This window comes from Phasianus colchicus, chromosome 12 (assembly GCF_987193195.1).
Source record: "Phasianus colchicus chromosome 12, bPhaCol1.hap1.1, whole genome shotgun sequence".
In the NCBI taxonomy this organism is placed as follows: Eukaryota; Metazoa; Chordata; class Aves; order Galliformes; family Phasianidae; genus Phasianus; species Phasianus colchicus.
The window spans coordinates 6,313,842-6,333,598 of record NC_143447.1 but is presented as its reverse complement, the minus strand read 5'-3'; the positions used below and the strand labels follow the sequence as shown (position 1 = coordinate 6,333,598).

Sequence of the window (19,757 nt, the reverse complement as noted above, 5' to 3'; positions counted from 1 at the left end):
GATTTAACTCAAGAAGAACAAGTTTCTTCCCTCCTTCTTTTATTTTGCTTGCTGTTGCAGCAACATATTTGACTGCATTAAGTATGATAAAAGAGGGGACTTAACCTCGTGGAGCTCTCCTCAAGGCACGCTTCCCCTTTGCCTCCTGAGGAACCAAAATACCGTCTACAAAGAAGAGCTCTCGAAAAAACAAGGAGCCGGTGAAAGAAGATGAAAGCCTCAATGCCGTTCCCGCAGAGCGCCCGATCCCGGCTACACCGCTCTGACCCGCGTCTGGTGCTACAGCGGTGTTGGACCACCTCCATTGTGGTGCTACACAGGGCGACGATCGTGCCCAGATTTCAGGACCGGGCCTACGCTGGCTGACACGAGGTTACCCATAGGCTCTCCCCGCCGCAGAACCCCCCCGAGCGCGCTCCAGGCGCTACCCGCACCGCCGCGGGGCCTCCGTGCCGGCCGGAGCGCCTCAGGGCCGGGCCTCGCGCCGCCGCCGCTCCCTCCTCAGCGCGCCCCGCCATTGGCCGCCAGCCGCCCTCCCCCTTCGCCGCCCGCCCGCCTCCCTCCGCGGGAGGGGCGCGGGCCGGAGAGCGCGGCTCCGGCTCCCCAGGCGTGCGTCTCGCTCTCCGGTGCCGCCCCCGCTCTGCCGCCGGGAGAGGAGGAGGCGGCGGCGGCGGCGCCGTGCCCGCCCGTCCATCCCCACCCGCCGGCCGCAGCCGCGCGGGCCGCCCGGGCAGCGCCTGCTCCATGAGGCGCGGCCGTCGGCTGCCCGCGGGGCGGGGGGGCGGTCGGGAGGCCCCGCCGGAGGATGCCGCCGGGCGCTGTGGCGGCGCGGCCCCCCGGCGGGGCGCGCTCTCTGAGCCCCGCGGCGCTGTCTCGCAGCCTGTCCCGCCTGCGCGAGCACCGCGCCCGCTCGCGGGCCATGCTGGCGCTGGGGGTCACGCAGATGCTGCTGGGCTGCCTCATCGTGGCCGTCAGCTTCGCCGCTCTGGCGCTCACCACCTCGGCCCGCGTCCGCCACTCGTGTCCCTTCTGGGCCGGCTTCTCGGTGAGCGGGGGGCGCGGGGCGGGTTGGGGTCGGGGCGGGTGTCGGGTTGGGTCGGGTTGGGGGGGGTCGGCGGCACGCGCCCCGCGGCCGTTAAACGGCACTAACGGTCACTGCGGGCGCGTGCCGCGGCGCCGCCTCAGCGCTGCGGGCGGGAGCGGGGCCGGGCACGGCGCGGCCAGGTGCGGGGCTCCCTTCCGAGCCGCGTGAGGGCCGCCGCCCCGCCGCGGAAGCAGCGCCGTGCGGAAGTTCGGACGCGAATCGCGCCGCGTACGCGGCTGCCGCGCCCGGGGGTCTCGGTGCCGGCCCTGAGGAGCCGAAGGCGATGAGCTGAGTGCGGTGAGCAGCGGGAACGGGCAGCGCCGCGCGGGCTGCGGGCACGGCCTGCCGGCTGGGCTCCGGTAGCGTCCGGTTAGCCTGAGTTAAACGTCGGTGATAAATCCCGGTGCGCTTCTCCGCTCGCGTCCCCTCAGCCCGGCCGGCGCAGCGCTGCCCGTGCGGGGCGCCGTGAAAGTTCTGCCCGAGCGGCGCTCGGAGAAGCGGCGGATCCCGAGGGCGCTGGGAGCGGCGGGTGCGTGCGCTGGTGGTGAGGATGGACCTCGTGCGGTGTCATGCCCCGTTACGGGCTGCTCGTTATCGCGGCGGCCCGGAGAGCTTTCCGTGCCCAAAGTGCTGGTTAGGGACCGGAACCGCTGCGGGAATGGTGCGGGTTCGGAACCACCTGTTTGCGTGCGGCACGTCGCTCGGTAACTAACCCAGTCCTACAGAGCAGGAGGGCGGTTTGCAGGCGTTGTTGGGATACTTCTCTTGATTTCTCCAGGATGTTCTGTAATCTTGAGAGGAAACATCGGTTCATGAGAGTAGCCTGGGTTTTGTCATAACCACGTCCTTTGAGCTGTAAGCCCCGCGAGCTGGAATGCCAGCATTTGTCGTGGTGAGGTGTGAATTTTAAATGGGGAATCTGACTGCTCGCTTATTAATGTGCTTATAAAACAACGCCACTGAGGCAGATCTGGTTCCTTATCTCGACAGAGCAAACCACAGTGTGTGCAGCTGACTGTGCGTTCCAGCAAGCACAGCCCTCCCACTGATGCCTTTTTCCCCTTGATCCCCATAATGTGTGTGAGGCTTTTGGGGGTTATCAATATGCTGGAAGATACGCCATTTCTCTTCTGGCTTTTTTGATGCCTTCTACTTTCCTCTCTCTGTACACCACAGAGAGGTGTGCTTTTTGATTTGATTTCTTGATTGCTACTTGCTTAGCGTAGGTAATGGAGAAGAAAGACGTGATTTACGGACACGTGTTGTGAACTGGTAGAAGCCATGTAAAGTAAGAGGAGAGATTGCAAGATAGTTCACTGGAAAACCTTCCTTCCTTATTCTCTTACACTGTTAGAATGGGGCGGGTATACTTTCTTTTCCAAATTAAAGGCTTACTTTTTAATGTAAAATTCTACCTTATAGAATAAATTATCAAAGAATAAGTGTAAAATTCTACCTTATAGAATAAATTATCAAAGAATAAGAAGAAACATGCTTTTCTCCTAAGCACTTTTCTCTCAGTCTTGAGAAATAAGGTAAATAAAAAGTGCTTTTATTGCACTGTACTGTAGAAATCAAGCACTGTAGAAATAAAGCGCTTTTTTATACTATGGTATACTAAGTCCTAAAAAACTTTCAGGGTCTTAGCCTTTAGCAAACCTTATTCTAAAAGCCTTTTAAGGGCTTAGTCAACTCTGGTTGTCCTTTCCAGTTATTGTTTTACCCTGGAAATGTATGAGCATCTGCTGAAGCCACAACAGGTCCTGCCCTGGAACTTAGGGCTGCCTGTGTGGAGCAGCACAGAGTGCTGCCAGACTTTGGAGCAGCAAAGTAGCTTAGTTGAAGTGGGAATTTCCAAGGTCAATAATCCGTTCATTAGCAGCTGTTGAACTTACCACACCTCTGTTTTAGTTGTATGCTGCAGTGTGTTGAAGGAACGAGTTGTGAATTATCATGCTTAATTGGCTATTCTTCCTTGGTTAATTTTTCTACTAATTCCTGTGCTTTTTGGAATCAAAGGACAGAAAAGATCATGGGGCTCCCTGAAACAATGTATAACAATTGCGGAGGTTTATTTGTATAAAAGTCCTCTCCTGGAAGCAGAATATACCCTTACGTTCCCTCTGTTCCACAGGAATAGCCATACTGCTTTGGAGGAATAGCCTGCAAACGTGACTGTGCTAGGGAATTTATAACCAAACTATTTACACATTGAAAGCATCACCACTTCTGTGCAAGCAATTTCTTAAGATTAAAACTGACCCCAGAGTAAGTCCCCTCAAGTCACAGAATCAGTCTCCTATAGCCAAAGGCCACAACATGGATTTCTAACAACAGTATGTTTGTAATTCCTTTAAAAGTGTGTAGTGATGTTGTTTGAAACATAGTCCTCTCCCCAGTGTGATTTCTCATCGCTGTTGGTGGTTTGTAGGGGTGTGTCAGTGCTCCAGTTCACGTGCATGCTCCCACTCAGTCTTTCCATTGTGGATCATTCTAAGAGCATACTGTTTTACTGGGGATAAAATGAGACTAAAAGATGTGCTATAAGAGCTTAGGAGATGCAGTCTGATTGCTGTAGGCATTAAGCCTCAGTACCAAACTGTAGTGTGTCTGAATTAGCTGCCTGTACAAAATGTGTATAGTGTGGATGCTCTCTTAAGAGCCATTTCCTTTGCAAACAAAACTGCAGTGTTCCATTTACTCCTAGTTAGTTCAGCTAGGACCTGTGAAGTCAGTCTGAAAACTCTGTTGGCTGGAGGACATGCACTCCCTCCTCAATACTGCCTGATAGAAGGGATTCCTGGTACTTCAGTGTGCTGGCTGCACCTGCCTCAGTGCTGCAGCGTGGATCTTCAGGGTGAAGGAGCCAGCTGGGAGGGGGTGTTGCTTCTGAGTATCTCTAAAGTGGTGCTACAGCCTGAGAGCCAATTAACACCTAGCCTGCCTTTCAATTTAGTTTCATCTGGGAGAACTGAGGTTACGTGATCCAAGGCATTTGTGTACTGCTAACCACAGCCCGGTAACTAAGAGCAGTCAGGAGTTTTTCCTCAAAGTACACTTGTGGTGAATTTCCAGCAGATGTACGGCTGCCCTGCTGTGTGCTTACCATCTGGCACTTGGTACGCAGGGTGATCTTCGCTACAGCACTCGTGTTATGCATGTGGATGTTCTTGGTTAGTAGGAACACTTACAGACTGTGTAGTGGTTGCATGAAACTATAACTCCCATGTCCTAAAGCAGCTTTGGGGAAGGCTTACTGTGGTGAATACGTCTCCTGCATTAATGCTGCTTTAATGGGGGTGTGTGTTTGGATAGTAATAAATGAAACCAGTAGGTAGTATGTGCTATAGAAAGTGTGTCTTCTGATGACTGTAGAATTATCGTGAATTTATTTTACAGTACTTAGAAAAACACAGAGTAATTCCTCAAAGGTAACGTTAGCGATACGCTTGAAGCTTTTCTGATAGCTGTCATTGGCCATTTGTGTATGTAATCTGTTGGTATACATTTTCCACCCCGAGCTCTTCTATTTTAAACTGTATCGTAGACATTTTTGCAGTCGCAGTTTGCATGCGGCTCTCCAATATAGCGGTATTGTGGAAGGGTTTTTTTCTCCTCCTCCTCATTTCTCCTTCCCTTAACTCCCATTTTTCAAAATGAACTCTGTGCAAAAATGGTACACTTCTTAAAAACAAACAAGCAAAAACTCTGAAGTTGTTGAGATTAGAATACCACGCAACAAAGGGTTCAACCTGTTCTGAGTGTGCAAATGGTATTTGCATGCAAACAGTGGTCTGCCTGTCTCTTCTTTGGGTGGGGTTATGAGTTGCAGAACTAAGTGGCAGTAAGTTAGAAACACTTCTGATTAGTACACAACCACTTGTACTGAGATGTTGTTAGACAGACTGCGATTATTTTGAAAAGGAATAATTTTACAGTACTCTAACAAATACATGCTTGTTTTTTATTGTTGTATGCAGAAAAAATGAGAAACTTCTTCAGTGTAAGTGCTTCTAAGGATAGATTGATTTTTTTGTTGTTTTGTTTTTGTTTTTTTGGCTGAGAGGAGACAAACTGCATGGTAACTTGTGGAGTTCTGGTCTTTACAGCAGCTTGATTGAAACATGGGTAGCTGAACTAGTGAGGCCTGAACAGTACACCTCAATCCAGAGTGGACCTCAAGATCAACCTCACAACCATGCGTTATATAGCATCAGTATCTGATGGTTAGCAGAGTAAGTATGACCATTAGCAAAATAGGTATCTTGGATGGAATAGCTCATTAGCAAGAGGTTATTTTGGATCAAACATTACAAGAATGTTATTAACCTTTCCTTGTATAGAACAGGGTATCAAGGCCTAATACACAAACTTCCTTCGTTCCTCCTTGAGTCCTGGCCAGGCTTCAGGTGGAATCCAAAAAGGAGAATGAAACCAGATGTCTCCACCCTTGAAGTTATGTAAACTTATTTATTCCAGCAGTATAAAAGCTGGACCCGCTTGCAGCGAAGTTGGAGCTCACCTGTGGATGGACACATTGCATAGGAGCTTCTCTGTGAGTGTGGATCTGAATGGTGGTGCAGTAGCTGGGCAATTGATGATGCGTCTTTCGTAATCACCACAGTTACTCTTCTATTATAGGAATAATTAGGTGCATTACCATGTTCTGTTTTATTCTTGCTGTGTCATTTCACCTTGTTTTGTTTCATTCTTGCTGCGGTATTATTTTGTTGCTTAAAATGTAAGTAAAGATAAACTCACTGTTTTGACTTGGTGTCTGTGCTGACCCAGTCCATGAGCAGAACAACAGTTGGAACTGTGTTACAAGCTTAAACTTACATAGACAGCGTGTCTGGTTTATACAAGTTAATGCAAGTAGGTGACTTTGCAAGCTTGCCTTCAGTTTTGAATATGAACTTTCATCTTTTCTAAATGCCATCATTGTGAGTAATATGTTTTGCAGAACAAGCAAGTAATATCCTTATTGTACGGTTCTGGTAATCCGGTCACCTATCAGGAGCCCGTGTCAGCAGAATTACATTAATGTGAGGACATAATTTACTTAGGAGATTTTTATTTTTTTTTTGCTGCCGTTTGTAGCAGAAAAGAGCATGGCTTAGTGTGAGGGCTTCAGATAAGCCTTCATTGTTGGCGAGATAAGAACAGGAGCTTCTGAGCTGAATGCATTTCATCTAGAGATGCTGAGGGGTAATGAACATGTAACTTCAATGTCACTTTTACATTCACTCTTCAAAGAAGCAGCTTGATTTTACTTAGGTGAAAATTGGGGAATGCAGCCTTTAAAAAAGATGTAGTTAGATACTAGAAAAAGCAAGGCTGCTTTCTAGTTAAAAAAAAATCAAAACCAGAAGTACTACTTCAGCATTCATAATAAGGAACTAATGGACAGTGTAACTTATCAATAATAAAAGCAGGTAATTATCTCTCTATCATGCATTCCACTGATTGTAGCTCTAGGAGAAAAGTAAACTGAATGCTTTTCTTCTGTTGTAGCAATAAAAGCATTTGTTGATGAACACTACTAAAATAGGATGTGTTCAGTTTCTGACTGTAAAAATCATCAGAGCTTCCTAAGCCGTGCCCTGTACACTGGAGCTGTGAACACCTGGCCAGCACACGGCTTGCTCTGCTGTTCTGAAAATAACACTGGTAGAAAGAAAGAAACACTGGTTTTATTAAGTATTGAAAGTTACTGTGGTTCCAACAATTGTTACTTTTCCAAGAGGTAATTTCAAAGCCTTTTGAAAATTTGTGAAAAATGAGATAATAAAAATGAAATGTCGCGGCATTTCCATGGAGCTAGGAACGTGGTGCTTTTGGAACGTGAGAGGTGAAGGAGGCAAAGGCTCAAGTCCCGTGGTTGTGTCAGTGTGAAGGGAGCTGAGTGTGTGCTGCACAGCCCCACGTGGTGCTGATGCCACTGCCTTTGTGCCTCGCACTTTTCCCTGCAGTGGGGTTCTGTTTTAGCACTTCAGTTTTGATGTGTGTGATCTTTGAGTCAAAAACAGATTTTGAGAAGTCCGAATGAAAGTATGGGATCCTGGGTGAAAAGTGGCAGATTCCTCCTGTACAGAAATGTTGGCAGCTGAGTGCTCATTCTGTCTCTGGAAGGTTGTTTTGTCTCTTATAAACGATAAGAATGAGGAAAAAATCAGCCTCTCTTAAGTCAAAGAGGATGCCTTTCTCCTCTGCCTTTACAGTTACTTTCTAACAGAGCCATGTTAACTCAAGATGTGTCAGATTTGAATTTTTGGTTTTACAGCACTTTTTAATGGATAGACCTTCATGCAAAAATACACTTTCATTACAGGTAGAGAGCAAAAAGGTGTTTCAAAAAAGATTATTTGTCAGAGTTTTAGCCACAAATATTTGGCTGCATTTTAAAAACAGGACAAGCAAGCCAGAAAGCAAATAAAAATGAAGCAAGTGTGTATAAAATAACAAGTGTGTATAAAACATGTCCACATCATGCCTGTGTCGACACACACAGGAATCTGTGAGAGCTGCATCATGTAGGTGTGACCTGTCTGTGACACTGCCACCATAGCGTGCTGTGCGCGTGGGGAGGGCAGCTGGGATGGCTGGTGCCTTCCTTTCCTTTGTAACGCTGTGCAGAGCGGTTCAAACATCTTTTCTATGTTGCCTATTATGCATGAAGGTAGAAATTATATTGGCAACAGTTGTCCTTTCAGAAGGACATTAGTGCTGTTGCTATGGGATATAGGAGCCAGATTTAATGTACAGGCCTGAGTCCTTCATATACCCAATCCCTCCTTGTTTGTTCTGCTAGAAAAAGAGATGTTAGCCTTTTGGAGAGCTCCCAAAAAATGTATCACTTGCCTTCTTATAATTTGTATAACAGAGTTTAATCTGGGGTGACAGAATGTAGGAAGTCATTTAAAGATTACTTCCTTTCCTCTCCTTAATATTTTTTCCCCTTCCTCATGAAGGATCCATCATCTGACAGTATTCCAGGCTCCTGTGAAATGCCATTACTGTAGGAAATAACTAGCAACCATACTAAAGCATTAGCATCTATTTCTGAAGTTTGTGTTTATTCAGTAAATATGTTCTTAGTAGTATAAATAGTCAATGCAGTTTTCCCTTTCAGCTTTTAAAAAACTCCCGCTGTGATTTGACAGAATAATTTCTGTTAGTACATAGCATGTATCCTTTGAATGGAAAGGAACCTTTACCAGAAAAGCAATAATGACAGTACAAACAGTAAAAGGTTGTACAGATGGTAAGTAAAACCAACATCAGAATGGCATTTTGAAGTCTCCCAGAGACCATGTGCTCATCTTCCTTAACCAGCACTATGTGCTTATCTTCCTTAATCTAACTTATTGTGAAGAAAGTGTCTGACAGCAAAAATATCAATCCAGCCATTAGGAAAAGAAGTTGATGGTGACAACACCCATCAGTTCTTGATGACAGATGTCTAAAATGTTCAGTCATATCCTTTGTTGGTTTGTGAATCCAAAGCAATTGGAAGGAAAGTACGAGGGAGAAAAAACATTTTCCATTTCTGACATTGAACCTTCCTCAGAAGCAGTACATTTTTGCTTATGGAACCAGTATTCAGCAGTAGACACACTGCACATGTCCTTCCACTTGACAGTTCCCAATTGTGTGCTGACAGTTTAAAAGCTTCCCTTACGGTATGAATTATTTGGGGTTAATTTGACATTTTTCCAGATCAGCTGTTTTGGTTCCAAAAATACACAGGTAATTATCTTGCATTGTCTGGTTAATTAACTGATTGTGAAAATCAGGTAAGGTAAGAAGTAATGGGCAAAACAGAAGTCAGTCTGAGAGTGGCAGTCACTTTTCAATCATCAGTGTTTCCGCAGGTGACAATGTTTTGTTGGGGAGTGGTGGGTTTTTGTTGTTGTTTTTTTTTTTTTTTTTGGTGCCTTGAGTATTTCTTTCCCCATTCATAGCTGTTATGATATATATACTGTGGGTGAAACAAGTTAGGTCCATGAAGTATGAGATTTTTCTCATCTAACTAAGGCTACATGGCTCTGGAAAACAAGTATGACTTGGATTGTTATTTATTCATTTTGTTTGCTTATCATTAGGTATGCTTAGGAACTGTATGAGAGTCCATACACAGTACATTTTTTGCACCTACCCTGCTGTAATCAAAAAAATAATCTGATGCCCAATTGAATTCTATATTAAATTGCAGTAATGGACCAGATTCTGAAAAATGAGTCTGTTAAGAAATTTGAACCAGAATTATATTTCCCTAATTCGGGGAGATCTGGAAATACTTTTAGTATCTTCCTTCATTCAGCATGTTAATTACACAATGTCGAAGATACACCTCCTTTGCCCTTAGTGTAAGAGCTTCATTTTAAGAATGTGGACTGAAACAATGTTAGGAGTGTGTATTTTGGATGAAGCTGAAGCTGTGACCCATGTCTGTTGTTCTGATGGTAAGTTAATTCTTCAAGCAAGCAGACATCCAATGAAAGTGGTGAAAAATGCAAACAGCAATCTCACAAAGGTACTGCTTGCTGCAAAAGTCAGTCCTACTTGTTAAAAAGCAGATCTTCAATCAAGCATCTTACTTTCTTTGAATTATTTCAGAGCAACCGGAGGGATTTTGTATGTTAGCCGGAGACTTTTTCCTTATAGGCAGTTGTACAGTAAGAAACAGAGCAGATGGATGTGAAGTTCTGCCTAACATACGCCACAGAGAGTGCTAAAGGTGAACAGGATATAAAAATGTTATACTTAATGATGCTTTGTGAACTGTTCTGCTTTCCGGAAGCAGAAAATTCAGCTGTCATTGTAATTATATTTGTTAAATGTCCATAAGGAGCCTGCAGCTTAACAGTGATGCACTGATTATGTAAATCAGTAGATACTTGTGGAAATGAGAGGTTGGTATAAATACCTATAATGATGTCCTGGATGATGTAAAAATAGGGGTTGGTCTGTTTGTTTGTTTTTGATTGAGGTCAGCCTGAAGAAGATAGAAAGTGAACCACTAATTTCTCTTGGAAAAAAAGACTCTCTTCTGTTCTAATTAAATTACCAAGCAATAAGCTGCAAAAGCAAAAAGTAGGCTTGTGTATTAGAAAAGTGGAGTCTCTAGCATAAAAAAAGGTAACTCATGAAGCTGTTTTAGAAACTGAAGTTATGGTTGCGTCAAGTTACTGGATTTCTCAGCAGCAGGCATCAGCCTTTTCATAAGTTCAGCACAAAGCAATCCAATATATTTGTAGTACAAAAATCAGTGTTGTTGCTGTCTGCTAAAGAAGACTGCTATTACTTACCTGGGAGGAATGTTTGCTCCCCCAGCTGCCATTTGAAGTGCCTCAGGAGTGGGAAGATGAGGGTAAGCTAACAGTGTGTTCTCAGACGGGCTTCACACCTCCTCAGGCCCAAAAGTACTTTCTAAGAAATGTGCTGTCTGTTCCTTCTGTGTTTCAACATCTGACAAGTGATGATCTGTTATTTTAGTAAGCTATAAATAGTCTGTACCGTTGGCTAACAAGGTTGTACAAATGTGATGAGGGAGCTGTAATAATCGTAATAGCGATGAGTTCTTGACCGTCTTTGCCTCTAAGACCCGAAAACTTTTTGATCTAACATGTCTGTGTCTTTTTTAAGATGTTAAAGAGACAGTGAAATGATTTCCTTCAGTGACCCAGAGATCAGTTTTTGCTTTAGTGACCCAGCAAGGCTTTAGGGAAAGTATTAACAGATAATGCAAGGAATATTATAATTCAAAATCTAGGATTATAATAGTAGCATTAGTAGATGTATAGCTTTGCAGTTTATAATCCTTTGGAATTATGAATATGTAGAAGTAACCTTCTTAAACTTAAAAATAGTTCCTGCACAGCCTTTTTTTGTGGTTGAAATTTCTAAGACATGATGTCAGAACAAAATAGAACTATGTAAGCTGGCAGCTGATATTTTAAGAAAATAATGGAATGCTCATGGTATTTTTTCTACAAATTTAGTTTTTCAGGAAAAAACAGTTTATTGGAAGGTAGAAAATGCTTATTCTTAGTTAAGCAAAAGCTTACATTTTCTGGCAGCAACTTTCCTGCCTGTGAAGGTAGCAGCTCTCAGTTCCTGTGTTAAGAAGTGAGGAGCAATGTGCTGCTGCTGTTCTCAGGTTGTCTGTGATCCTAGCTCTTGGCCTATACATATGCCATTCAAAATCATCTTTGGAATCTTTCCCTTTGATTGTTGACTTTTGATCTAGTCTGTTACTCTGCCTCAAATTATGATCAGGTATGTTCTGACCTGTCTCTTTTATAATCTTTTGCAGTTGTTTATCCATGCCTGTTCTGAAAACTATTATTTCTTATCCAGTTCTCAGTGATAATTTGAAAATGTTTTACTACTTCACAGCGACCTCTGATATATTTGAAGGCATCTACTGAGTGTCTCTTTCTATCAATAAATTAAACATCTGCAATCTCTGTCGTTTTCTGTGGACCTCTGATCCTCTCCGTTGCTCTTTTTCATCATGTAACTCATTTACTGAAAATGTTGATCAAAGAAAAATCTCCACAGAATTTTACACAATAATTCTTGACTACTTGATAGCAATCAGTGATTAAATATTTTTCATGCATAGCTTTTCAACCAGCTGTATATTTAACACACAATGCCACAGCCAGCAGCAAAAAAAAACTTCGCTGAAAACATTGAAGTTGTGATTCATCTTAATAATGATTCTAGCTTAGTTATATGGTGACGGCAAAAAAACATTATGGCCATGATGTTTCTGCTGACAGTGGGCAATCACAAGAAGGATTTGATTATTAGGATGTCAGAATTGTTTTCTACCAATAGAAGTGTCTCTTTTTTTTCATCAACGGAGATAAAAGGATGACTTTCAGGTGACACAATCTTCTAAGTTTAAGGACACAAAAAGTTCTAAATAGAAAAGAATAAAAGCTAGAGAGCAAGCACTTTAGTGGAGATGTTTGTGATTCCTAAGGTATTTGGCACTCTTTTCTGAGTATTAAACAGCTTCCTTTGTTAAGCAGTATAATGGTGCTATGTGGGCTAGCTGGGTGACTCTATGAAGAGTGAATGCAGGCTTACATTTGGAAGCTACAAATAACAAGTATGATCAATGGCTGTTGGTATAATAACATAGAAGCCATCAGAAACTGACAGTTTTTAAACAGCGATTGCATATAAATAATATATATTGCACATAAATATACACTCTTTTCATAGGTTTTAATCTAATTGCCCAGAAAGTTCTTCACGATTTTTTTCCAGTTGCTAGCCTCAGCTTGTCCACAGAATCTCCTTGTTCTTATTGAAGTACTTATTTGACAAAAGTCTAAATAATTCATCAAAGGTGGGGAAAAAATGGAGATAGATAGCAGTAAATGTTGACATAATTACACTGCAGCAAAAGCAAACAAATGTGAATTAACAGAGCAAGTTTAAGTAACAACTCTTAAAAGAACACTACATTGCTTATTTTTCTCATTTCTATATTGTTTAATCATGGGCACAGGCTGTATTGCCCTTCATAGGCTCAGATGGTGAGATTTCAGTTTTACTGGTATAAAAATGCATTGTTAGTGCTTTTCTTTTTTCTTATTTCTTTTTTTCCCCTCCTTTTCTGTCTTCAGACCTCCAGCCTGCATGAATTAACCTGGTGGTGTGTGTAACTGTCTGGGCAGCAGCAGTAGCTTAGCAACACCAGCTAGTGCTGATGCCAAAGAAAGTATTGACTTTCATCATTTTTAAATGCCAACTGGCCCTTTAATAGTCTTTCTATTTTTAGAGATAATCACATTTTAACTTCTAGACCTAGGTTTCTCCTTGATAAAGAAATTGTGAAGCCCAGAAGACTTTAACTGTAGACACTGACAAAAGACATCAACGAAAGATTTAGGAAAGGGGTGTTGGTAGCTACAAATCCGAAGCTGAATCCGGGTGGTATCTGAAAATGGAGAGTACAATGAAACCTTGCTTGCTGCCTATTCACTTCAAGAGCATAAGCAAAACTGTACTAAAGAAGAGATAAACTGCATTCTTGGAGAAAAATCAGGCGACGTTTTCTAAGTGTAATCTCTCATTAATAAATAGTAGTGTCTGATAAATATGCAAACATTTTTGAAGAACATAATTTTGAAAGGAAATTAATATTACAAATATAAAATCAACATACTCTCTGTATAAGTAAAAGATCACTGATGTATTTTGGTATTTGGAAATGTAGACCCAGGAGGGACTTAACAGCTCATCCAGTCTGTCTGCTTTGAGATCCATCTGTAGCCAGAGCATTCCTTGTAAGTTTCACTTACATATTCCTAAATTTCTGTAATGAAAAAAACTTGGTGGATTGTTGGCCAAGTGTTGTGATAGGTTACCTGTTTCTGTGCTAATATGAATCTCGTGTTATCTGTTTATGTCCTAGTAAATAACATATATCTTTGCTGCAAGTCAAGCCTCTGATTTATTCTATTCTATTCTATTCTATTCTATTCTATTCTATTCTATTCTATTCTATTCTATTCTATTCTATTCTATTCTATTCTATTCTATTCTATTCTATTCTATTCTATTCTATTCTATTCTATTCTATTCTATTCTATTCTATTCTATTCTATTCTATTCTATTCTTACTCATCCTTGGTGGATGCAAAGCAAATCTTTTTTTTTTAGCACCCACAAATAGTTCTGCTATCCTTTACCTTAGTCTGAACTGAACCAAGTCTGTCTAGCATATAAATCATGTTTTCTCAGTCTTATGCCAACTTTACCTTAGAAACTGGATTTTTTTCTACTTGCTGGGCATATTCAATAAAATATGATGCCTAGGCATGGCAGTGTTCTTGCTGAGCCTTTAAGAATGGTCAGAGGGCTGTGGCACCTCTCCTGTGAGAAGTTGAGGGAGTTGGGGCTGTTCAGCCTGGAGAAGAGGAAGATCTGGGCAGACCTCCTAGCAGCCTTTCAGTACTTAAAGAGGTCTACAGGAGAGCTGGGGAGTGTAGTGATAGGAGAAGGGGTAACAGCTTTAAACTTAAAATAGAATGAATGCAGATGAGATTTATGGGAGAAACTATTAATGATGGGGATGGTGAGGCCTTTGTGCCAGCTGCCCAGGGGAGCTTGGGTGCCTCATCCCTGGAGCTGTTCAAGGCCCGGTTGTTTGGGTTCCTGGGCACTCTGATTTGGTGGGAGGCGCTCCTGCCCACAGCAAAGGATTGGAACGATGTAGTCTTTAAGGTCCCTTCCAACTCAGATCATTCTGTGATTCACCATTGCCTGCAGCAGAAGAATATGTATTGTTCTCCTCCTTTGTAAAACATTCCTGCATTTTTTTCCAAGTGCTATCTGTTATTTTAATGTTTCTCTGTTACCTTTCTATTTATATTTTCATTACTGGATGAATTAACCCTCAGTTCCTCATCTACAATTTTCTTGTTATTTTGGCATTTACTCCTTCTTACAACAGAAGGAAAAATTAATTTCCTCTTACGTGTCTTATTTTTCCAACACCATTAGAACTTCCTTATTTGCAATTATCTTTTAATTTCCCATGTTAAATAATTGTTTTAATTTTTCAAGTATCTTAGCCTGTTCTCCCAGCATATCTTCCAACTTTTGGCTATAGCTGAATGGTTATCTCAGCGTGCCTCACATTAATGCATCAGTTCAGATGCGCACTTCTGAAATGAACTATGCTGTTATTTCCACACTTTGCTGTGTTTCGCCTTGCGTAGCCCTCTGAACACGTGATCTGCATCTCCTATGGATAAAACTAAATTGGAGGGCGTGCACCAGCAACCTCTCTAATTTTGTCAAGGTGCAAACAGACGTTTAATCCAGGAGCTGGGGATAGAGCTAGCTCTAACTGGAAAGCAAACTAACAAAAGAAGAAACTATCAATACTCTCCTGAAATGTAAATAGTGTGGATGTCAGCTTCTCAGAAGCACTTGTTTGCTCTGGTCCTATTTGCCCATGCTACTTGTTAATGTAGACACTATTCTTAAGGGTACTGTGGTTCAGTAAGCTATACTGTATTGATTTCATGTAATATTCTTTTGAGTGATATAAACCCCTAGCTGTAGCTCGCTCTCTGGATGTTGTTTGTGCCACTGTGTTCTGTGGGCTCTGCTTAGTTGAACGATTCAAATTCATCTCAGTATTCTTTCTCTATTCTGATTTACATTACTATCCTGGTCTGATCCTAACCATCAGTTTTGGAGAAAGCCAAAAAGATATCTTTATGGGGAACAAAAAAACACGCTAATGAGCTTTTCATGAAAGGAACTTCCCTATTATTTAATGGACTAGTATTTTCTCTTTGTTATGCTAAAACAAACCTGTTGTGTCCTTTTGGAGTTTAACCCTGTTCTGTATTGCTAGTTGAGTCCTCATGTGATCCTGCCCTCACTGTTCTGCAGTAGTTCTGCTGTCTGTGGTTCATTAGGGCTGCCCTCAGTGGTAAGTGTAAATAAATGATAAGCTGTCATTGAAATGACTTTTCTTAAAAGTGTGTGGATCTGCTACTGAAGAATACTTGGATGTGTTTTCTGGTTCAACTTCTTATTGATCCCCTGGGTAATTACTACACAAGTATTTGGAGAAAAGGACTCTTCTGTTTGTAAAATGCTTCTGAAGTAGCTTTATGAATTGGAAGCTGGCACTGTGCAACTTAACTCATGTTTAATTAAACAGAAAATTGAAGGGTTTAATTTCAGAGAATGAATTATATTATTTCCTTTCAGTGTTGGGTCTTACTTTTTTCATCTTGCTTTGCAAATACCAGACTAGGTATATATGACAACCAGAATAAAGGTTTGGAAAGAAAGTAGTTCTTCCTCTGGAAGGTGGAGATGGGTTTTGTTGCTTGAAAACTGACAAGCAGTAACAGTACACAGACAGTGAGGAGAGCAGCTGTGATATGAGAGCTTGAAGTTAAGTGAGGACAGATTTCTTGCACTCAGCCAGTACCACTTACTGGCTTTTGAATGTCCCTGTTGTTCTCCAGCGAGACATTTTAAAGCAATTAATAACTTTTTCTATGAGTTTCTGATAAATGGGATAACAATAAATCATGGATCTTGGTGCAGTGTATGTCACCTACTGAAACACGTGGGCCTGATTTGATACCATGTGCCAGCAGAATAATTGTATTGGCAGAAGATGACACTTCTTCAAATGCATCTCTGGTGCCTGTGCCCTGCTGAAACTGGTGCAGCACCATGTGAGTGGGCTTAGCAGGGTGTTTTTGGCAGATGGAGTTGAATATTGTCGTGTCAATGAATGTAAATGCAGCCTATGGGTAACAGACCACAGAATGGAAGGCTTCTGTTCCTTCTGATCAGAAACCTGTGGAAAGCATCAGAGATTTCTGTCCCAAATCTGCATCTTCTGATATGCTAGCTCTCATGGAACTCTTCTTTCAGTGGAGTCTGCTGTCTCCACTTATCCACAGCCCTACTTAACATTCTCTCTCAGCTGACTATTGAGAGTCTGACTGAAGCCTTCCTTTGGGGCTGTCTCTCACGGGGGTGTCACCCTGCCTTTTTCTCCTTATGGTGGGAGGGAGAGGGTATAGCTTCCTTCTCAGGTAAGAGCAAACCAAACTCAATAGACACAGGCCATTTAGCAAAAAGTGCCTGTTGGAACACTGCCAGGAAGTGCCACGTAGCTGGGGAAAAAAGGTTAGTGATTTTAGGAAAGTCATAACTGCTGTGGCTACTGAATGTTTTTTGACATTTGCTTTTTATATTTGAAATGAAATTGAGTTAAAAAATTAAAATTCTGTCTAAAAAGCTATATGTTAATTGTTCTGAAAGTTACATGCTGGTACCTGTGATGGGAAGAGTGCTTTGGCATATGACTGTGAGTGAGTGGAAAGAGCTGTTCTCTTGCATTACTAATGTATTAGCAATGTATGAATCAGTGAATTATGAGGTTCTGTTTCTGAGTTGAGATTTTGTCCCTGGTTGTCAGTGTTTTAAAAGTTAGGTTAAAGATGAGGTAGGTATGTTAATGTTCTTCAGGAGATTGCAGATAACATTCCTAGGCTTTCTTGAAAAGAAGCAAGCTATTGCTCCTCAGATTACAGATGCCATCTGCATTCCTGAAATCTTGGATATTAAACACCAGCTTGTAATGGGCATCTAACACTGAGGGGGCAGGACACAAACTGTTGTTATTGGTTTCAGAGCTATTTGCAGAATTTCAGGAGGATGTTGGAAATCCGTATTCTTGGAATTTAATTTGTGATGGAGAGGATTCTCTTGATGTTACAAACACTACATTGCACATTCCAAATAAAGGACAGTAGACTGTGTGTCGTGCTTGAATTCATTTTACTGGGGAAAAGTGCTGTTTGCAGATTGTGTTGGATTTTACTTATCCTTCTTATCACAAATTACACTGGCTAAAACTTCAGGAGTGAAAGGCTCTGCTTAATAATTACACTTTTGATTTGTATGGAATTGCTGTTCAGGGACAGAATCCTGTGGTTGGTAGCTGCGCCTCGTGTAAGCAGTCTGTCTGTTAAAATAGTTAAAATAGTACTTACAGTGCTTATGAAAAACTAAATCTCCGTAGACATGTGTGCTCCAATCTGCTTGCATTTTTCTTTTGATCTACTACATAATGTAGTTGCAAGTTAATGGCTTGGTTTCTAGAGTATTAAATAATCAGATATCAGTACAGATATGTGTTAAACTGAAATATGAACAACATTTGGTCTAGCTTCTGTGAAAGATTTTGAATAAAATTAGGATATGTTTTAGAGCTTTTCTGACTTTGTCTTTCTGGTTACTCAATGAAAGCAGTGTGCACAAACTATTTTGGAAAGATATCCTGCTCTTTGTATCTCCTGTTATTTCTGTAGTCGTGTAGCTCTGAAAATCAGCAGTGTGTTTCTTGTCCTCTCCCCTAACTATTTGAATTTCTTTCCAAGCTAACTTTCTTCAGAATTGGCCTAATTGGGTTATCTTCATTCCAGTTTAGAAGCTTCCTGCATGTAATTTGTCTTTTGTGGTAAGAATTAGATTGTGTTTGTGTATATATTGGTTCAAAATATTTCACTTGAGAATTAATCAGTATTAAAGGTGTGATGATAGTTATTTTGGTGGTCTTGGTTGTTTTTTTTTAAATCTATTTATGTATTTATTTACAGTGGGCCATTTGGAACATTAGAGATAAAGAAAATAGTCTTGTGTTCTACCTTTGGTTTCTGGCATATGTTCTTATGAACCTTTCAAAGAGGAGATTAGCTGAAATTGTTGTGAATTTTGCTGTGTAGCTAATATAATTGGTGACCCAGTGACCTGCAGAATATGCAGCAGGCACCCTAGTTTGCAGCTTACAGTGCTTTATTATAATTAAGGAAATATTTAAGTAGCTTTAGGAGTCTGCCCTTCTTAACTGACTGTATTATTAAAGTATCGAGAATTATTACTAGCGATAATATTGCAACAAAGGTCAAGAGCAGCATGTGCTTCCAGATACTGACTTCTGAGTACTGACTACTGGTACTTTACAGTGCTCTTCAAAAATACATGTAGAAACCATTGGGGTTTAATCTCTTCAGATTGTCCCTCAAGTTTAACACTGTGTTCATCCAGAACAAAAACAATGAAGTATTAACAGAGATTGAAACAATGTATATATTAATATTTATTCTACAATTTAGCCATGTTGTAATATTTCCATATCAAATATGAATTCTCATAATAAAGCAAGTAAAGCAGAACAGATTAGTTTGGAAAAAAACCTGATGTTTTTTTCCACAACATATTCAATCTCAATGCACATTGTGGCCAGAAATCTCAACATGTGTTGTGTTTATTACCACCATTTCCTTGCCTAGAAGATCCTACATGCTTTGTTTTCCTTGAGACAAAAAATGATGTAATGACAGAGAAATACACTCTTGTCTGGTATTACTGTTCTCATCAAATTAACTGTTTTTTCAAAAAAGACATGTTAGTATCTTCTTACATTCTAAACGTATTTAAGATTTTGGGACTGTTCTTGAGGGTATCTATCGATCTGTGATCTGAATATTAATATCTGCATTTATGTTTCATAGAAATGCACTAGGTCAATCTTCTGAATCTTGCTTAGCATGTGACCTAAGCAGATTGTATCTAGGTGCTTTATATACCTCTTAAAGGATTAGCCTAGGATTTACAAATTCTTTCTGCCAGTGGGCTATTTTAAATTTAAATTAAACATCCTAAAAAATACCTGCTTTGTTCTCATTTTGTTTTATTACATGAGAGGAGAGTGATGGAATTAACCTAGTATTGCACTGATGATAAGGACTCAGTGGTGCTTCATAATGTATTAGCTGTATAGCTCAGAGGCAAAACCTTAATGATGGCAACCAGTACATATATGATTCAAGAATTTGATATTGATTTCTGCTAGTTTATTATCACTGTGTTACAGTTATAGATTTAGCATAGTAATGCTCTTGAAGTATATGAGGAGACCTGTCCATGCTTTTTAAGTTGTGAACTGTATTGTGCACAGTCTCGATTCTGCCTGTCTTTGGGTTTAAAATGGCTTGCTTAATGTTTGACAAACCTTTCAAAAAGCTGAACTGAAATTTCCTTGCAGGATCTGTACATATGGCATACAGTGAAGTTTGGTTTGGTGCTTACAGGGAGCCAG

The 19,757-nt window shown here is 41.4% G+C and overlaps 1 protein-coding gene across 22 annotated transcripts in view; it reads left to right on the top strand.

The window, feature by feature from the left end:
- Window positions 1-805: 805 nt before the first annotated feature.
- The window catches only part of ENTREP2 (endosomal transmembrane epsin interactor 2), a 170,358-nt gene continuing 151,406 nt past the window's right edge, over window positions 806-19,757 (top strand). For 20 of the 22 annotated variants that reach the window (XR_016470314.1, XR_016470313.1, XR_016470312.1 and 17 more), the window contains exon 1: window positions 806-1,045. Coding sequence is in view for 1 of the 22 variants with exons in the window: in XM_090148758.1 (XP_090004884.1) it covers window positions 806-1,045 (240 nt within the window). In the remaining 21 variants the exon portion in view is untranslated. Of the gene's footprint in view, window positions 1,046-1,212; window positions 1,382-19,757 lie in introns of those variants that run through there. The other 2 variants (XR_016470319.1, XR_016470320.1) reach the window with 1 other exon arrangement.